Raw genomic sequence first — 19738 nt, 5'->3', positions numbered from 1 at the left:
CAACCTGCTCTGGTGGAAGGTGTCCCTGCCCGTGGCAGGGGGTTGGAACTGGATGAGCTTTAAGTCCCTTCCAACCCAAACCAGTCTGGGATTTTATGAAATACAGAATATATCATACATATCCTGGTGGCATCACCTTGACGTGCCCATCATTTGTTAGGCACGAGCTGAGGGACCCCTGGAGTGTTTGAACACGATGGGAAAGAGCTCTTGCAGCCATACAGCTTTGCCATGTTCATTACACAGATCAGTTGGCTTCAACCTTCAGGAGTTTGCTGGAAAATCATGGAATACTGGAGAGGATGGGAGCAGGATGGAGCCTGGAGAAGGGGGTTTGTCCGTGCTGAAGGCAGGAGTTGATGGCATCAGCATGGGAAGGGTGTGCTGCCGGCAGCACGGGGCAATGGCCACGTGCCGAGTTCCTCTGACCTCAGCAGCGCCTGATACCGTTTGCAGCCTGTTTCATTAGAGGAAATAGTTTCTTTAGACTTCTCGTTGAGGTTTGTTGTTGTTGTAACTGCTGCTTCTGTTATTTCCCCTCCTGCCTACCTAGATGCTGTCTGCAAAACAACCCCATTTCCTTTGTTTGTGGGCAGCAGTATCTGGTTTGTTTGCTCCTGCCTGTCTCTACACTTCCCTTCCCTCCGCCAGGAAAGGGTGGAATAAAGCTGGAGTTGGCTGCTGAGGTCATATTGTGCCCATCCCTGCCCCTCTCTGCAGCATGGTTTGGGATGCTGCACCCGCTTGTTAGTAATGAGAACCCAAGGGACTAGCAGTGCCTGAGCGTGTTTGTCTCGGAGCTCCAGGAATGACCTTTTCCTGCTGCTTGCACCATGGAGCAAGTCTTTTGGTTCCTATTTTATATTGCTTCTGAAGTGAAATGCTTTGGGTAGCTGCTGCCTCCCATCCCTTCAGTTTTAGGGCACTGATGAAGAAAATATTCCTCTTCTTGGTTGCATCGAGGTGCACTTGATCCCCACCAGCAAACACCTGTCTGAAGGGTGTTTGGGTGCTGGTGAGGAACCAGCAGTGATGTGACCAGTGTCACCAGCCTCGTGTTGTGCAGCTGCTGCTCTTGGCTTACTTAAAAATGAGGATTGACTCTCTTCATCTGACCTGATGATGACAAATGGTGATATTCCTTTTGTAAAGATGTAGCTTATTAAAGAAAGAGCTCCCATCACATGATGAATAGAGAGGGAGAGCTCGGGAAAGCTGACTCTATTAGTGCCTCCAGAGGCAGGAATGGGACTGGATAATGAACTTGAGAGATGACTCTGGCAAAGCAAGGAGGCTTGCAATTACACTGAGATATTGGGTATTTTGCTGTGATGCTTTTCCTGCAGCTTTATTTCTTTCTAGAATTGAACTGAACTCTCCAGCATGAGCATTGTCTGGTTATTACACCAGGGGAGGGGGTTCAGGCTGGGTTTGACCCATGCAGTGCTAATTGCAGAAAAGGCGGGTGACCTACTAATGCAGGCAGGCTGGTGAATGGATGGAGCAGCCCTGAGAAGGACTTGGGGGGTGTTGGTTGATGAGAAGCTCCCCATGACCTGGCTTCAGTGTGTGCTTGAGCCCAGAACCCCCTGGTGTGCTGGGCTGCACCCCCAGAGCGTGAGCAGCAGGTCAGGGAGGGGATTCTCTGCCTTTTCTGTGCCCTAGGGAGCTTGGAGCAACCTGCTCTCGTGGAGGGTGTCCCTGCCCATGGCAGGGGGTTGGAACTGGGTGAGCTTTAAGGTCCCTTCCAACCCAAACCACTCTGATTCTATGAAATACAGTGGGCTTAAACCTTATTCTCCCCTTTATTGAGGTTCCTGCACAGCTGCATCTGTACCAGGGATGAGGTTCATTGCAGGCACAGGTGAAGTGAGCAGCAGAGCCGGTGCAGGGAGCCTGCCAGCACCCTGCAGATCCATCACTCCCAGGTTCCGCGGCTTGTGAGGTTTGCACCGAGCTGATCCGGGGTTCGCTTTGTTCTCGGGCTCAAGCTGCTGGTGGAAGTGGTTGCACATTAACTCTTTCTCATTGCACACGGTTGTAAATCACTCAGGTAGCAGGAACAGATGCAAGCAGCCCTCAGCTCTGTGTGGTGCAGCACACCTCCTGCCTGGGTCTTCGGGATTGAAAACAGAGTTGTAAGGAAACAAAGAACTCTCCCCTTTTGATGCATGAGCTATAAAATCAGCTGAAAAACTGTGGATAGACTGTGCTCATTTTGGAAACAGTTTAACCTCCTGAAACTCCTGACTGGCAAAACCCCAAGTAGTGATTAGTTATACTGAAACTAAAGCTTGATTAATTATAACTTTTGCAGCACTTCGGCTTTACCGCTAGAAAAACATCTCAGGATAGGTGAAGAACATTTGTTTTTTTGCCTAAAAACACTTGTTCTACTAAATCTTATCATAATCTAGTGGGTTGGAGAGGATACAGGCTGAGTTGCAGCGTGTGTCTCTGAGGTATGAGCTTTGTGTGTGAGTTGTTCCTGTGTCCTTTGAGGCTCTGCTTGTTATTCCCCTCTGTTGAATGCCCCGATCCACTTCAGTAGAAACACTCCCTGAGAAAATGCATCGAGACGTTTCTTTAAAACAGAAAACAAGTGGAGAAAAGCACAAGCCTCCCTGTGTTCCTTCAGCTGGAAAACATCCTCAGGAGCAGCAGCATTTGGGAGGGATGAAAGCGGTGCAGAAATGCAGCCAACTGCACCCCCTGAAGTTGAGCATCATCTCGACATCCCTACATGAGCCAAGCCCAGCAGTTGCTCAGTGCCTCCTCTCTGGAGGAAATAGCAACCAGGGAACGTGCACGTTTCATCTGCTCTCTGAGTTAATCTCCAGGCAGTGCTTTCCCACCCATTTGCTGTGCTTTTGCCTACTCACGAGGTGTTTCATGGATGCAGCACGTCAGAGATGTTTGGGAATGAGTCACTAGAGCTCAGGATGGGGCAAGCTTCAGGAAAGCAACCTGGGAGATCCTCAGGCTTTGCACAAGCTTAAAATTGAGGGTTGTCTCCAAGACACAAGAAGATCCAGACCTCTTGATATTGGCAGCTATGAGCTCTTAATGGTGCTTTGGGAAATAACGCTTGAGGTTTGTTGCTGTTTTTTAAAGAAAGATCTGTCTTTGCTGCTCCAGACAAGGAGTTCTAATTTTATTTAATGCAAATTCGAAAAAATTCAGCTTGGAGCAGTGCAGAGATTTGATTTTAATTTGATAGTTTGTCATGCAAGTGACAGGTTGGCGTGGTACCTGCTGTGGCCCCTTGCGGCTTTGTCGGATTGCAGCGATCATACGTAGAATGATAAAATGGCTTGGGTTGGAAAGGACCTCAAGAATCATCTAATTCCACCCCCTGCCACGGGCAGGGACACCTTCCACCAGAGCAGGTTGCTCCAAGCCCCTGTGTCCAACCTGGCCTTGAACACTGCCAGGGATGGGGCAGCCACAGCTTCTCTGGGCACCCTGTGCCAGCGCCTCAGCACCCTCCCAGGGAAGACTTGCTTCTTCATTGCTGCTTAAAACGAACTCCTTTTGTAAACCAGCAGCTCACTGGGTGACCACTAATTGATTTAATTGCCACTCTTAATATTAAACATGTTGTGACATTAGAAAGGCAAATTCTGCTGCCCCAATGTACTTGACTGAAGCGATCCCAGATGCACGTGAGTGGTCCCTGTGCAGGTGCACCCCTGATGTGAGCAGTTCGTGCCTCCATGGTGTTCCCTGCTCCTGAGCAAGCCTCCAATGGGAGGTTTTTTTCCCCAAAAGCTTGTGTTTGGCAAGGGCTGGAAGCAGAAATGAAGACAGAGAAGAGCTATTTACCTCTGTATTTTGATTCTTTATGTAAAAATCTAGCACCACCCTCCCCTGCTGCTGCCAAGAATGAGTTTTGCGGTGCTGTTCATGAAACATTTTGGAAGTGCACTGCACAGAGAAACACAGGTTTTGGGAAAAGAATCTCCTATTCAATTAAAAAAAGGGTGGATAATTCTGGTAAAGCAATGTTTCCTTCTGGCATGCAGCAGTCTGACACAAGTGGCACTGCATCAATCCGTTGTGCAATACAGATCTATGTGTAGAAAGGAAAAGAGACCAAAGTTTATGGGCTCTTTCTTCAAATCTGACAGAAGGGTCTCTTGCACCGGGGTGATTATTAAATCTGAGCAATGCGAGTTGCAAAATAACTTCTTATGCTGCTGTCTGCAGAAGCCGATGTGTCCATGAAGGCTTTGCAAGATGCAGAGGTGTCCTGCTCTTCTCCAGGCTGCCCCAGCCCAGCTCTCTCAGCCTGGCCCCAGAGCAGAGCTGCTCCAGCCCTCGCAGCAGCTCCGGGGCCCATCTGTTTGAGCAAGTCCAGAGGTTCAGCCTGGAGAAGAGAAGGCTCCTTAAGGGGAGACCTTAGGGCAGCTCCAGTGCCTAAAGGGGCTCCAGGAAACCTGGAGAGGGGCTTTGGCCAAGGGCCTGTAGGGACAGGCCAAGGGGAATGGCTTTAACCTGCCCGAGGGGAGATTGAGATGAGCTCTGAGGCAGAAGCTCTTCCCTGTGAGGGTGCTGAGGCGCTGGCACAGGGTGCCCAGAGAAGCTGTGGCTGCCCCATCCCTGGCAGTGTTCAAGGCCAGGTTGGACACAGGGGCTTGGAGCAACCTGCTCTGGTGGAAGGTGTCCCTGCCCATGGCAGGGGGTTGGAACTGGATGAGCTTTAAGGTCCCTTACAACCCAAACCATTCCATAACTCCTAAGGCTTGCAGTGTGTTTCCTTGTGCCTGGGCTCTGCACCAGGGAGTTGTTTTGGGTCTTACCTCCCAGGTCCAGTGTTAATTCCTGAGTAGGCCCCAGTTTATGGTTTCAAGTGACCCGTGCTTGGAGGGAGATGGTTTTCCGGCATTTCTCCCTTAGTCTGTGGATTTTGGGATCTCCATCCTCCTTTCTTTGAGCAGTTTGCCAGAGGCACTTGCATCCTGTATGAATTCACCCAGCATTGGCTGCTGATGGTGATGTGTGCCCCACATCCCTGAGTTTTCCAGGTTAACATCCCCACTCCTCAACTGATGCTGTGTTTTGTAGAGTGTTACAGAAGAAAACAGACATTTAATGCTGTGGTTGCACAGGAATCCAAGAGGCTGGTGGAGGCTGCTGAGATGTGGGCATTGAGGCTACAATGAGCTTCTGCTCCTTTGCTGTTCCACCAAACCTGCTCTTCTAGCACAGGGCTCTCAGTCCACCACTGAGGCTCAGCATCTCTGTTTCTTGTCCCAGAGGAATGGCTGGTCCTGGCTGTGGGTGGTTTGGAAGCGGAGCCTCCAGCACCACCGGCAGCAGCCTCCTGTGCAGGGAGCTCTGTAATTAACGTTGGCTCTTGAGCACTGGGTAATTGGGAGCAGTAATTGGATGGCAGCTTAAGAGCAGGAGCATGGTTAAATCAAACAAACAGGTTTGAAGTCCTCATGTCAGCAGGTGAAACGCCTGGGAAGTGGCAAATCCCCATGGCAATGAGTGGTGCAGCGAGCAGGGTCCGTGCGGAACGCAGGCGTGCTTCAAAGCAAACCCAGTGAAACCGAAGCATGCAGGGGCAGGATCCTCCCCTCCTTCCCGTGTTCTGGAGAGGAGACACCACCGAGTAAGGCAGGTATTTTTTAAGCCTCTCCCTCACTTGGGAATCGTAGAATCCCAGCCTGGTTTGTGTTGGAGGGGGCCTTAAAGCTCACCCAGTTCCAACCCCCTGCACAGGCAGGGACACCTTCCACTAGAGCAGGTTGCTCCAAGCCCCTGTGTCCAACCTGGCCTTGAACACTGCCAGGGATGGGGCAGCCACAGCTTCTCTGGGAAAAGTCTGTGCCAGCGCCTCAGCACCCTCACAGGGAAGAGCTTCTGCCCAAGAGCTCATCTCAGTCTCCCTTTTTCTAGTTTAAAGCTGTTAAATAAGGAATAAGATAATGAAATGTTCTAGGTGTGGCGTTGTCATTCACTTCTAAAGAGTTTTTGCATCTTGGTTAGTTTGGAGAGCTGGCACAGGGTCAGGCTGCTGTGTGTGTGTGTCTTTGCTTTTTACTCTTAAACCACACTTCTTGCTGCTGTAAGGGCTGCAAAATCCAACCTGCTTTCTAGACCTGGCGTGGCTTTACTCTCCTTTTCAGTACTGTCCTCCTAACAGCTTACACCAGTGAGGAAGTGTCTCGGATCGATCTGAACTCTGGTCAGACCTTGTTTGCATGTTCATTATGTTCATCTTATGGAGGAACAGGCGCCCATTTACCTTCAGCTTGGGTGTCTACACAGAGAAGCTGAAGGAAGTGCAAAGGAGGTGGGTTTAAGAAGATATTTGTTGGAGGAGTTAAGAGCTGGTCTGGCACGAGCCGCCTGGTCGGGAGCTGGGGTGAGCTCACGGCTGCTTTGTGCTCTCTCCACTCTTTCACCCTGGCCTCGTTTGAAGGGTCTTCTCATGGCTGTTTTATCCCGAACAATGATATCAACAGAGCTTGCAGGAAAGAGGATTTGTGTGGCATTTCATTCCCTTGTGCTGCCTGAATGTGGATTTCAGCAATATTGTTGTGCGGCTCCTGCTGTCAGCAGCACGGTGAAAAGAGGAGCTCACTTGTCTGGTATTGCGACGGGGGGGACTTGCAGCCTTTCTGCAGCAGCATTTTAGCTGGGTCTCTCCATTTGGCCTTCAGTACTGGGTGCTGGGCAAGACCAGTAGGTTCTGAGTCCAAAATACTGAGGGTAATAAGGTTTATTCTTAATTTTCTAGTGTGTTTGATGCTTGATAAATACCCGAGCCATGCTGAGTCCCCAGGAGCCTGCAGAGCTTTCAGCTGTGGATGAAGCAGTGTTGGGCTCAATGAGGCTTTAGCTGTGCATGAAGCAATTGCACGACTGGGATTTAAATATAAAAAAGAGAAAAATAAGCAAAGCTTCTCCAAACCAACATGCACTTATTCATACAGCCCTCGTATTGTTGGGTGCGTGTGTGCACACACTGCGCACACTCTGAACAGAGGAAGGATTATTCTGAGACCTGGCTTGTAAAAGAAGTATCAATGGGATGGTAAATTGTGTACACAAGACCAGTAGCTTATCCAGAACACAGTGCCAGCCTCAGCTACCTTTTGTTTTAACAGGGAAATACTTAAAGCAGCTGCTTTCTGCATCCACTTCATCCCTATGACAGGAAGTATTTTGTCTTGCGCGGCTCTTCGTTCATCTTAAAACAGTGCAGTGCTTAAAAAGACAGGAGCTGTTTGCTGTTGTCTTCTCAGCTGGTCGCAGTGGTGCTGGTGGGTACTTGCACTGCTGGGACTGGAGAAAGCTGGTTCCAATGGCACAGTGATGCCTCTGCTTGCCCAGCACATGGCTCTGCTCTCTGCCTGCCTGTCTTCATGGCCAGGCTCTCCTTGATGCCCGCAGGGATATTGAGCTTCTCCCGGTGCGGATGTTAATGCAAAATGAAAGGGAGAAGGCTGAAAGGGCTGCAGAGTTGGATCTGTTGGATCAGCAGAACTAAGTGTGGCTGGAGAGGAAGGTGCTGAGGTATGTTATTCAGAAATACAGGGCCTGTCCAGGAGCACCAGCATGAGGCTCAGCACTAATTCTGTCCTCCTGGTGTGCTGGGTGGCAAAGGTGGGAGCTGAAGACGTACAAAATACCTCTTGAGAGCTGCTCAAACGTGGCACTGCTGGTGTGTGTTCAGTGAAACCAAAACCTGCAACACCCTTCCCATACCAACCCACCCGTGCAGAAGGGAAGGCAGCACCGAAAGTAGGAGCAAACAGCCCCTGTGATGTGGTGCAGAGAGTGCTTGTGCTCCCCTCCCGCAGGTACCGAGGGTGAACGCTGCTTCCTTTTCCTTTCTGTAGCTTGAAGAAAGCAACATTTGTGCACATTTCCTGCACGGAGATGATCACAGCGACCCTGAGCAGGAGGGTTGGGGCAGGAGCTGAACACAGGGTGATGCAGGGACCAGCGAGGGCACTTTGGGTCTCCAGCAGTGCTAAAACCCCTCACAATGCCACAGAATCATCCTTCCCATTATTTAAATCTATGTTCTCCTCCCCCCCAGATGATATTTAATATCCTGGTTGCTCTTTGCTGTTACTGAGAGGCCAGGCTGCACGTGGAGCTCAGCTGCTGTGTCCTGGGGAGCGATTAGAGCATTAGGCTGGGGGGCCCATGTAGTAATTCAAAGGAAGAGTGAGCAGCCCCCCCCGGGATAAGCTGTAATGGCTGCATGGGCAGGCAGAAGGTGTCAGCGTAATTAGTTTGGTTCAGCAGCAGAAGTGGTGGTAATAAAGTGCTCGCTGGGTATTTGCTCTCCCAAAGGATCAAAGGGATTCCTAACAGCTGAGCTACTGAGGTGGTGTGATGTTGTCTGCCTTGAACCGACCCGCAGAGTGGGGATGTACGAAAGGAACTGGGTTAGGTACTGAAAGCATGGAATCCCAGAGCGGTTTGGGTTGGAAGGGGCCTTAAAGCTCACCCAGCTCCAACCCCCTGCCACGGGCAGGGACACCTTCCACTAGAGCAGGTTGCTCCAAGCCCCTGTGTCCAACCTGGCCTTGAACACTGCCAGGGATGGGGCAGCCACAGCTTCTCTGGGAAAAGTCTGTGCCAGCGCCTCAGCACCCTCACAGGGAAGAGCTTCTGCCTCAGAGCTCATCTCAATCTCCCCTCTGGCAGGTTAAATCCATTCCCCTTGTCCTGTCCCTGCAGGCCCTTGTCCAAAGCCCCTCTCCAGGTTTCCTGGAGCCCCTTTAGGCACTGGAGCTGCTCTAAGGTCTCCCCTTAAGGAGCCTTCTCTTCTCCAGGCTGCCCCAGCCCAGCTCTCTCAGCCTGGCTCCAGAGCAGAGCTGCTCCAGCCCTCGCAGCAGCTCCGGGGCCTCCTCTGGTCCATGTTGAGAGTATTGCCTGAAATAGTAACTTTTCAGTTGCAAACATCTAGTAGCTGCTGCTTCAAGCAGACCGCGGGTGGTTTCTCAGTGCTGTAGTCACCGCTTGCTTAAATCCTCATAGAAACAGGTGATTATTTAATGAAAATCCCATTTCCAAGCTGTGAGTGTGTCCTATTGAAGCATCCGGAATGCCGGGATGTGCCTTCTCCCCGCTGGCAGTGTGGGAAAGAGGCGAGTTTGATTCAAAGCCATCTCAGTGCAAATGGGTGTTTGTAAATGTGTTGCATCAGATGTGTCAATGGGTGTAATTAAGGAATGAAGATGGCTGCACACCCCTAATTAAGGGGATTAAAAACTAAAGCTGCCTCATTTCACTGCTGGCTGGAAAAAACAAACACACAGATTGGTGGCAACGGCTGCGGGGCCGAGGCTGGGCTTGGGTTTGCTGTGGCCGCATCCGGAACCGAAAGGAGCAGCTCTGGGGAGGTGATGGGGCTGAGCTCCATGATGTGTGCATGATTGACTGCTGAGTGCAGGAGATAGTGCATCGCTGCTTCCCACTCCCTCCCTTTGGTTTCTGTTCCTGGTGGGGATGGGAGGGTTTTCATGCCCTGCCTGGGGTGCAGCCTCAGGGAGGTCACAGTCCTGTCACCCCAGGGTGACTTTGGACAAGGGATGTAGGGACAGGCCAAGGGGAATGGCTTTAACCTGCCAGAGGGGAGATTGAGATGAGCTCTGAGGCAGAAGCTCTTCCCTGTGAGGGTGCTGAGGTGCTGGCACAGGGTGCCCAGAGAAGCTGTGGCTGCCCCATCCCTGGCAGTGTTCAAGGCCAGGTTGGACACAGGGGCTTGGAGCAACCTGCTCTAGTGGAAGGTGTCCCTGCCCGTGGCAGGGGTTGGAGCTGGAGGAGCTTTAAGGTCCTTTCCAACCCAAACCAGTCTGGGATTCTATGATTTTTGGATATCATAGAGATATCCATAGGAGGAGAAGCAATGGCCAGACAAAAGGTCTTGGAATCACCTTAGGGTGCGTACTGATTTGTTTAAATATCCCTCAACTTTCAGTGGCAATCTCGAAGCAGTAAGCTCAGCCTAAAGGCTGGGTTAAGGATGCTTTCAGCCAGCTTTAACCTGGGCTTGGTTAGAGCGAGCCTAACGTGGCACAGGCTGTGCCAGCCCTGCTTGTCAGTGGTTCCTTTAGTTTAAATGCTGTACATTTATTGTGCATCTAATAAGGTAAAAATAACTGGTGCAAGAGGTTATTTTTAATGAATCTGGGTGTTGTACCAGGGTGTGACTGATGGATTTGGGGCACAGGGTGAATGCAAATTGGATTGAAGCCCTAAAACTACAAACCAAACAGTTCAGAGCCATGTCCCAGCACACAGCAGAGGAAGAGATGTCCAGGTTTGGGCTCCTTGTGTCCCGTTCTGGGCTTCTCAGTACAAGATAGAGAAGTTGTTGCTGGAGTGGGTCCAGCGGAGAGCAGGGGTCTGGAGCATCTCTCTCATGAGGAGAGATTGCAGGAGCTGGGTCTGGTTGGTCAGAGAAGAGCAGCCTGAGAGGGGATCCCATCAATGCAGAGCAGTGTCTCAAAGGTGGGTGCCAGGAGGATGGTGCCAGGAGGATGGTGCCAGGCTCTTTCCAGTGGTGCCCAGCGACAGGACAAGGATCAATGGCCATAAACTAACACACAACAAGTTTCACCTCGACATGAGGAAGAGCTTCTTTCCATTGAGGGTGGCAGAGCCCTGGCACAGGCTGCCCAGGGGGGTTGTGGAGTCTCCCTCTCTGGAGACATTGAAACCCAACCATGGACAACACGTTCCTGTGTGACCTGCTCTGGGTGGCCCTGCCTTGGCAGGGGTTGGACACGATGATCTCCAGAGCTCCCTCCCAGCCCTGCTGGTTCTGTGAGGAGCCCACACCAGTGAACTGGAGCCATTGCAGAGCAGCAGCAGGCGATGGAGCCTGGTCAGAGCTTTCAGCATCCAGCATCTTCCTGACTCTCGGAGCTGCAGCGGGATGTACTTGGCAGGTGCCTCTGTGTGTGTTTGTGCTCGGGGAGGGTATTTATCTCACAGGCAGCTCTTCAACAAAGGAGCGTGCAGGTCCCTCTGGGGTTCTAATTATAGCTTTGGTTGGGAAACAATCAAAAGGAAAATGACAGAAGCAAAAAGCACTTTACCCCTCGTGCTTGAAAAACTGGAAGGAAGGAAAACGAGCCCTGTTATGGGAAACCTTGAGTGTAAATGAGGCACAGTGTGAGTAAACACATCTGTGTTCAGGCAGGGATAGAAAAAAAAGCCTTATGAATAATGCATGGCAGAAAATCCTATTGAGTTGATGGGGATCTATTGCTGCTTTCTGTTGAACTGTTGCTCTAGAAGTGGCGTGCTGCTGGAGGGAGAGGCATGGGGCTGGCGTTATCACCTCTGTTTTGCTGTCATTGTCACCAGTGCACCCTGAGTATTCCTTCAGTGCGAGTCAGGAGTGGCTGTGATGGAATGACCTGCTGGGATGATGTCCATGGCGTTGTTCTCTTCTGATGGAGCTGCTCGCTCACGGTCCCCCCACAAGCACACGGGCTGCACCGTCCCCCCTGCTCCTGTTTGCACAGGTTGCTGGTGCCTGCCTGTTCCGTGGTGCCGGGCTGCCCCTGCTCCCTGTCTCCGTGGCAGGGAGCCCCGGGATGCTCTCTGCTCTCTGCTGACTGCACGGAGAGCTCCCCAGTGCCCGCGGGTGGGGATGGCGCCTGCGGTCCCTCCCTCCCTCCCTCCCTCCTTCTGCAGAGGAGGGTTTTGGTGTCACTGCTGCCTGGGAGGCCGAGCTGCTGTTTCATCCATGGGGATTTGGTGTGGTTGGGTTGTTTGGAGGCTTGGTGGTGCAGAGGGAAAGGTTTGGCAGAGCGGTGCATTGGAGGCAAAACCATGTTGTTCCTGCTCGCGTCTCTGTTGAAGGAGAGCCCCAAGAATTGCTTCTGCTGCTCACCAAGGAGAAGGAAGCAACACTTGTATTAAACCAACAGTTTTCTTGGTCTTCTCAGCAAACTACTGATCTGCTCCTGCGTTGCAACATGAGGAAGGATTGTCTATGAGCAGCTTTGTGTGCTGGCAGCCTGGTGTGTGTGTGTCTGCCCCATGGGGCTGTTCTGGGCCCAGCAGCTCCAAGTTTAAGTGAGTTTTCTTAACAGGTCCCTCATGGGCAGCCTTTCCAAAGCCATTGCTGTGGACAAGGCTCCAGTGACAAGCACATGCTTTAATTTAAATTTCAGCACTTTCCCACTGAGCAAAGCCTGCATTAGGAATTCTGTAGCATCCAAGAGGATTTCTGAGGATAGAAGGGAGGAGCTCCCTGCCTCCCTTCGGTTGTAATGCACTTACTGCTCCATTTAGTCCGGTCATTTTCTAAGCCCAGTCTTCAATTTGCCATAAATGATTTGCTTTCAGCAGATGGTGAGCTACTATTTCTTGCCCTCATTTCAATAGCAAAGCTCCACGATAGCAAGAGATGAGCGAGGGGCACGGTGCTGCCGACACGCAGCACATCACGAGGGCTATGAGAAGTAAATCCGGGCGGTTGTAACGTGCCATCTGTGTTGTGCTGGAGGGTTTATTTTCCCCCTGAAGGCTCCTGTTAGCCTCCAGCATTGGGGGCTGAGCAACAGCATCCCTTTTGTTCAGGACCCGAAGAGCCAGCACAAAAAGATGATGCGTGTTAATTCTAACAGGGGTTATAGAACTCCAGCGCTTATTATTCCTCTTAGAAAAGATGCTAAAGTACATCTTGAAAGGTTCTGGTGCTTTACAGCATTTGAAAGCTGTTTATGTTCCTTATAGAGAGGCTTATTGCATTTGGATTTCTTACTGGGTGTAAAACCAGCCCAAACAAACAGCTCTCTGCTGAGTATTTGTAGTTACTCACACGGGTAGGACACGTAACTGGAACATACGCAGGGTGAGTCCTGCTGCTGGCAGCTGCGGTTTCCTCCTCTCCCACCCGCACACGCAGGTTTGTTGCACACACACCACGTCTTGAGCAGACTGAACTGTCAGCCTGTGCTCCCTGTTGCAGAGTTTCCCTGCGGAATTCTGCACTTTCACACCGTTATGAAATGGGAAGGAACGCGGTTTTGTTAAAAATACCCCCACGCTTGCTGGAACTGTTTGATTTTTGCCTGGTTTTAGCAGAATTCCTCTCTTCTCATTGTCCCCAGCCCTGGTTGGAGCAGCAGTGAAGCCACAGTTTTGGGTAGGAAGGTCAAGACAGTTTGTTCCAGCAGCGTGATCACCATTATCTGGCGCTGGGCATTGCTGTGCAATGGGTTGTGCTTCCGAGAAATGAACCTGCCCACTGGAAAGTCCTTTTTCTTCTCTCTCTGAAAGCCTAAACCACTGAGAATTAAGTTATGGCATGAGCCATACGTTGTTTTTCCAGGCTTGGAAACAGGGATAAGGAAGATTTTCCTATGACTCCAGTTATTTGTGTGCCTTAATAAGAGAGACTTGGAGCGTGCTAACAGGTAGGAGACAGTGATAGACACGTATCTAAATATTAGTGTTTCTTTGAGCCTCTGTAACTTGTCATGAAACAACCCAAATGAGCAGCATCCTTATTTCCAGAGAACTAACACACCATCACTTAATGACAACCTTCCAGGAGCACTTGCACAGTGAGTAATTTGGCATCCTCCAGGCTTGATGGCTTTCTTGACAGCTCCAGGGATCTGATGAGCTGCTCGAAAACCTGGGTTGTAGATAAACTTGTGCAGGCTGGAAGAGGGGAATGATTTGACTTCTCAAGGCCAGGTTGGACACAGGGGCTTGGAGCAACCTGCTCTAGTGGAAGGTGTCCCTGCCCGTGGCAGCGGGTTGGAGCTGGAGGAGCTTTAAGGTCCCTTCCAACCCAAACCATTCCATGATTCTGCAATTGAACTATGGGTATTAGGAACAGGAGGAACATTGAGCCCTTGCACTTCTTTTAAGCCTCAAGTCTGTATCGTTGAAAGGATTTTGAGGCAGAGGTATGAGATATTGTGTGCTCTGCACAGCCCTGCCCTTGGACTGAAGCAGGGCTGAATTGCTGTCGTTAAGAGCAGTGTCTCAGGATATTTGGGTGGCTGGAGGGTGTGCAGGGGACAGCAGGTTCACAAGATGCCCCTGTAGCAGTTTGCTTTGACGTTGGGTGTTCAGAGTTGCCTTTTAAGAAGAGATGTGGGGCTCCCTCCTCCCCACCAAAGCACTGACCTTCCTGGTGGTGCTGTGGGGCACCAGCAGGTCCAGCTCCTCTTCTGGGGGCTGCTCTGGCGCAGGGGAGGTGGGATGAAGCCCGTTTGTCTTCTCCCCACAGGCTGCTCTGGGTGTGTTTAGTTACCTTCAGCTTGCTTCCTGTTGCTAAATTCTTCTTATCCGGAGTAGGATGTTCTTAAACTTGGTAATGATTAAATATAAACACGTGCTTGAGCTCTTTTCCAATGGGATTCCTACCCTGAGATCTCCGTGTGGGATCAGCGCGAAGTTTTGCTGTGGTTTGGTTATTGCCGTGGCGTGAAACGCCTTCTCTACACCCGACTTGTGAAGAGCTGCCTTTTTCAGGCTGTCTGGCATCAAACCCTCATCCTCTGCCAGACAGAACCCCCAAATCCAGCATTTCCTACACGGCAGCACAGAGCGGGAGGTGAGCAGCACTGCTTGGGTGCTCCCACAAGAGCAGAGCATCCTCCTCCAGCATCCAGGGAGCTCCCGAGGCCCCCGCAGGCTCTGCAGAGCTGCCCTGGGGAATAGGGGTGGAAGAAAATGGGGTTTAAATTCAAACCTGCTTGTGGGGTGGCTGTGGCAGTGTCTTCTCCAAGTAAAGTGTTGAGCAATGGAGCAGGAACCGTGCTCCTTGTGTTGGTTCTGCTGTGGGCTGGGTTGGAAACAACACTGCTTAGAATCACAGTTTGGGTTGAAGGGACCTTAAAGCTCATCCAGCTCCAACCCCTGCCACGGGCAGGGACACCTTCCACTAGAGCAGGTTGCTCCAAGCCCCTGTGTCCAACCTGGCCTTGAACACTGCCAGGGATGGGGCAGCCACAGCTTCTCTGGGCACCCTGTGCCAGCGCCTCAGCACCCTCACAGGGAAGAACTTCTTCCTTATATCTAGCGTGTTTCAGGTTATATCTTCCTTATATCTAACCTTCTTCCTTATATCTAACCTTATATCTTCCCCTGTTTCAGTTTAAACCCATCACCCCTTGTCCTATTGCTACAGTCCCTGATGAAGGTCCCTCCCCAGCATCCTTGTAGCCCCCTTCAGACCCTGGAAGCTGCTCTGAGGTCTCCACGCAGCTTCTCTTCTCCAGGCTGAACAGCCCCAATGTTCTCAGCCTGTCTCCATACAGGAGGTGCTCCAGCCCCTGAGCATCCTTGTGGCCTTCTCTGGACTTGCTCCAGCAGCTCCATGTCCTTATGTTGGGGACACCAGCACTGCACACAGTGCTGCAAGTGGGGTCTCAGGAGAGCAGAATAAAGGGGCAGGATCCCCTTCCTTGACCTGCTGCTCACTCTTAACAAACATCTCAGTGCAGCAAAGGTGCTGTTTGGTTTTAGATGATCCATCCTCTTGGTTATGTTCATTGTCTGCACAGTTCTGGGTTTGGTTTGGAACTTGGGGGAAACCATTTCAAAGGGAGGGCACCAGCTGCATCGGAGAAGCACGCTCGGGTCTTGCAGCAAGAGGTTTGCTGCTCCCAGGGAGTTATTGGTGCTGGCAGGTAACTGGTGCTATGAGGTGTTTATTGGGAAGGGAAGGGCTCCTGTGTGCCCATCTCTGCAGCCCCAGCCCTGACGTTGTTCCTGGGGGATAGAGGAATGACATGAAGATGTTTGCTCATCACTGGTGGGACCCATCAGCTGTGTTGGGAAAGGTCCGTGGCTGCAGCTTTGGAACCTACACAAGTAAACATCCCTTGTTCTGGAATTGTTGGGATTTAACGAGAGAAAACTACGTCCAGAGGAAGTGTGTGTTTGTGGATGTGGACTGTCCCTCCTGTTTGCTGCGGCTGATAAGAGCTGCTCTTCAGCTGTGCCCTCCCTGCAGCCATCATCTCAGCAGCCTCCGTTCTGCCTTTAGCAGAGCAACGCGTGTTCTGATAACGGTTCCTACAAACGTATTGATTCAAAACAAACAGTGGGAAGCAGCTACAAAGCAGCTACAAAGCAGTGCAAAGCAGTGCAAAGCAGGCTGCTGTGGCAGCTGGTGCAGAAGGGAGTTTGCTGCTGTTGTGTGTTCGTGGTGGGACCACGAATGCATCCAGCTTGCTCTCAGGAGCTTTGTCCTGGGAGCTGGCCATGGGGACTGTGTCCTGCGTCACGGGCTGGGGGTGATGGGGGTTTGTCATTCCTTGCGCTGCCTGGTAGCAGCTCTAGGAGGTTTTGGAGGGCTGGATTTGGAGCATTCCGAGGAGGGTGTGATGCTCCAGATGTGGTTTCTGCAGGAGAGGAGAGCAGGCTAAATGGGCCCTGCACTGGTCCCCAGAGCTGGCTGGTGGGGCTCAGTCCAAGTGAAGAGGTTCCAGAGAGTTCAGACAGCCTGTCCCAAATGTGACCCAGCTCCGGATCACCCCGCTGGGAGCACTGAGCCCATGGGTTACCATTCCTGCTTTTCCAATAGCTCTCCTTGCAAACAAGAGAAAAAGCAAGATCCAAACCTCATAAATTAGGAAATGTGTATTGCTGGAGAAACAAATGGAGTGAAGGTCTCTCGTGCTGCTTTGTTTTAACCACAGCCTTAGGAGCAACATTAAGCTTTTGCCTTAAACACGAGGGAGGAGCACTTTGGAAAGCTCAGAGGGCTTTTCTCTTTCAGGCACTCGGGTGGTTTGGCAATGGGGAGGAGTTAAATCAGGGCTGAATGCAGTGATATGGAGCAGGGTGACACCTTGGAATGCTCCTTTTCAGCATGTTTGGAGCAATTGTTTGGTGGGGCTTGGGCTGGAGGATTCAAAGGCATGTGTTGGATTAGGTGCTCTTTGTTCTGTGTGGGCAGTGGCACTTTATTGCTGTAGATGCATGTGATGCAACACGCGAAGGTTAGTCCTGTCCTCTCTAAAGTGTGATTATTTTAGGTCCTCTTTATACCCGAAATATTCTTCCCATGTGATTTCCATCTTTCTGTGTCAACAGCCCAGGCTAAAGTTGAAATAAACATTGCATCAGCTGAACAGCTCTGAGGAAATCTGCTCCCTGTTATGGAGATGCTTTGGAGCCTTTTCATTTTGCATCGTTCCAGTGTGCAAGGCAGGCAGCATAGAATCGTATCATAGATTCCCAGCCTGGTTTGTGTTGGAAGGGACCTTAAAGCTCATCCAGCTCCAACCCCTGCCACGGGCAGGGACACCTTCCACTAGAGCAGGTTGCTCCAAACCCCTGTGTCCAACCTGGCCTTGAACACTGCCAGGGGTGGGGCAGCCACAGCTTCTCTGGGCACCCTGTGCCAGCGCCTCAGCACCCTCACAGGGAAGAGCTTCTGCCTCAGAGCTCATCTCAATCTCCCCTCTGGCAGGTTAAAGCCATTCCCCTTGGCCTGTCCCTTCAGGCCCTTGTCCAAAGCCCCTCTCCAGGTTTCCTGGAGCCCCTTTAGGCACTGGAAGACCTTGTGAATCCTGAAGCCTGCTCAGCTCCGCTGGACCTGTCCTGTGCAGGTCAATGGAGTTGATCAGCACTGATGAGCACTGTGCAGGCAGAGCAGCAGTGTGGTTCATCACATTTAGGTATCCCCATTTGTAGTTCATGGTGAGGATCTGTGGCCTCTTTCAGGCACATTCAGAAGTGAGCAGCTCTTACAATTCATGGCCACACAGTTTTGGGCTCCCTTTGACTGTGTGAGTTTTCTCTCCAGCAGCACATTTCTCCTTCCAGCTGCAGGGGTGAAGGACACTGTGACACCACAAGCCATCATGGGCCGTCTGGGGTTTTGGCATGGCGTGGTAGGAGGAAGGTTGCCTGGTCATGTGCATGTCCTCATCTGCTCTGCTCACAGTCAGTGCTGCCGGAGGGGAACGGGGACGTGGAGGAAGAGGGGACCTCAGAACAGCCCTGTGGAGCAAGACCTTCAGCCATCTCCTCCCTTCCCCTCATCTTGTTCCCGTTTTTAATCATCTGCTCTCATCAGGCAGCAGACCTGGTGCCAGGATATGTGACAGTTTGGAGTCAGTTGTGGTGGAAGATGCGTGGTCAGACGTCAATAGAGATGTTTCTATCAAAGCAAACCTTAGCAGAAAGAGTGGTTTTGCTCTTAATGACTTTGTAGGCTGCAGTTGGCAGGACAGGGTGGTGTGACTGGTGAACACGGTGTGTCTGTGCTTGTGGCTTGCCTTGAACAGCTTAATGCAGACCTAATACCAGAAAGCTCTTGACTGAGACCTTTGCACCTCTCTTACAGCATCATCATGACAACAGAGAAGAGCCTAGCGGCGGAGGCCGACAGCTCGGAGCAGCAGCAAGCCAAGGAGGAGGAAGGAGCTGCTGAAACACAAAAGCAAGAGGCTGCCCTAGAGGAAGGGGCTCGGCAGACGTCGGGGGGACAGCCTGTGGTGGGGCTGAAGCAGAAGGCCTCCAACAGCGACACACCAGCACCCGAGGAGCAGAGCAAGAAGGAGCGCCGCTCCTCCGAGGGCCGGGGCCTCTCCCGCCTCTTCTCATCCTTGCTCAGGAGACCCAAGTCTCAGGTGTCCGAAGAGGACAAAGACAGTGATGCTCCTAAAGAGGCAGGAGGTGACCAGAAAGACCCAGGATTAGGAGCCAGCCCTGATGAAGACATCCTGGTGAAAGCCCCAATTGCAGCTCCTGAGCCTGAGCTCAAAACCGATCCATCGCTAGATCTCCATTCCTTAAGCAGTGCAGAAACACAGGTAAATACCCTGCTCTGTGTGGTGTGCTCCCTCCTGTGCTGCAAAATGTGTCTTTTTAGCCAAAGCTGTAAAAACTTTGTGTCCTAGGATGGAAAGCTTGATGAGAAAAGCTCATGAGATGCTAGAAAGGCTCTTGTCCGCATTGCATCGTGTGCTTCCCGCTCTTGCATTCCTGTGTCAGCCTGTCCTGCTCCTGAAATTGTGCTCACACTTCACAGCATAACTCAAAATGCCCCGTGCCGCCTCCACTCTGCTGAGGGGTGGGAAGTCCCATCAGAACTAGGGTTCAAGTTCATAATTCATGACAGAGCTTGCTCATTGGGATGTCCTTGGTGGTGCAGAGGAGAGGCAGGTCCGTGGCATGAGGGGTGATTGCAAGAGGACATGGATTTAGGAAAGGATTTCTGCAGCTTCAAGGACTACAAGCACGGTGTGGATGATGACTTGGTCATCTGCTCAATCCAGGCTGGTGCTGAGCCTGCCAAATACCAATATTTTCTGCTTATGCATCACATAGGGATTTCCGCAGAGCACGTGGGCTGAGCCCAGCTCCTCCGAGCTGTCTGGTGGCTGCTCTTTACAGCCAGGCTCATTCTATGTGAAGTCTTTAAAGCATGGTAGAACCTGAGGCAGAGCCACCCAGAGACACTCACCAAGTGCAGCTGGTATTGAGCTGGAGGTGTTGCACGTCCTCTCTTACTCCATAGGGAGTTTCAGCTCTGCTGTTACTAGTGGTTGCCTGGAGTTGGAGAAAGGTGGGTGCCCCTTCTCCTCACACCCAACCAACCTCTGTGAGAGTCCTGGCCCGTTGGTGGTGAAATGTGGATTATTTACCCTTAAGTTCTGAACAGGCTCCAGAGAGGTGTTACACAGAATCATGGAACAGTTTGGGTTGGAAGGGACCTTCCAAGCTCATCTCATCCAACCCCCTGCAGTGAGCAGGGACATCGTTTCACTAG

General features: G+C 51.5%; 1 protein-coding gene across 37 annotated transcripts in view; it reads left to right on the top strand.

The window, feature by feature from the left end:
• The window catches only part of EPB41 (erythrocyte membrane protein band 4.1), a 95971-nt gene that overhangs the window by 27314 nt on the left and 48919 nt on the right, over window positions 1–19738 (top strand). For 34 of the 37 annotated variants that reach the window (XM_032920238.1, XM_032920237.1, XM_030503725.1 and 31 more), the window contains exon 2: window positions 18311–18779. In XM_032920238.1, the coding sequence (XP_032776129.1) occupies window positions 18318–18779 (462 nt within the window). In that variant the 5' untranslated portion in view covers window positions 18311–18317. Of the gene's footprint in view, window positions 1–18188; window positions 18211–18310; window positions 18780–19738 lie in introns of those variants that run through there. The other 3 variants (XM_030503728.1, XM_030503721.1, XM_030503707.1) reach the window with 2 other exon arrangements.

The sequence above is a fragment of the Strigops habroptila genome, chromosome 12, assembly GCF_004027225.2.
Source record: "Strigops habroptila isolate Jane chromosome 12, bStrHab1.2.pri, whole genome shotgun sequence".
Classification (NCBI taxonomy): Eukaryota; Metazoa; Chordata; class Aves; order Psittaciformes; family Psittacidae; genus Strigops; species Strigops habroptila.
This window is presented reverse-complemented; position numbering and strand designations above follow the sequence as displayed.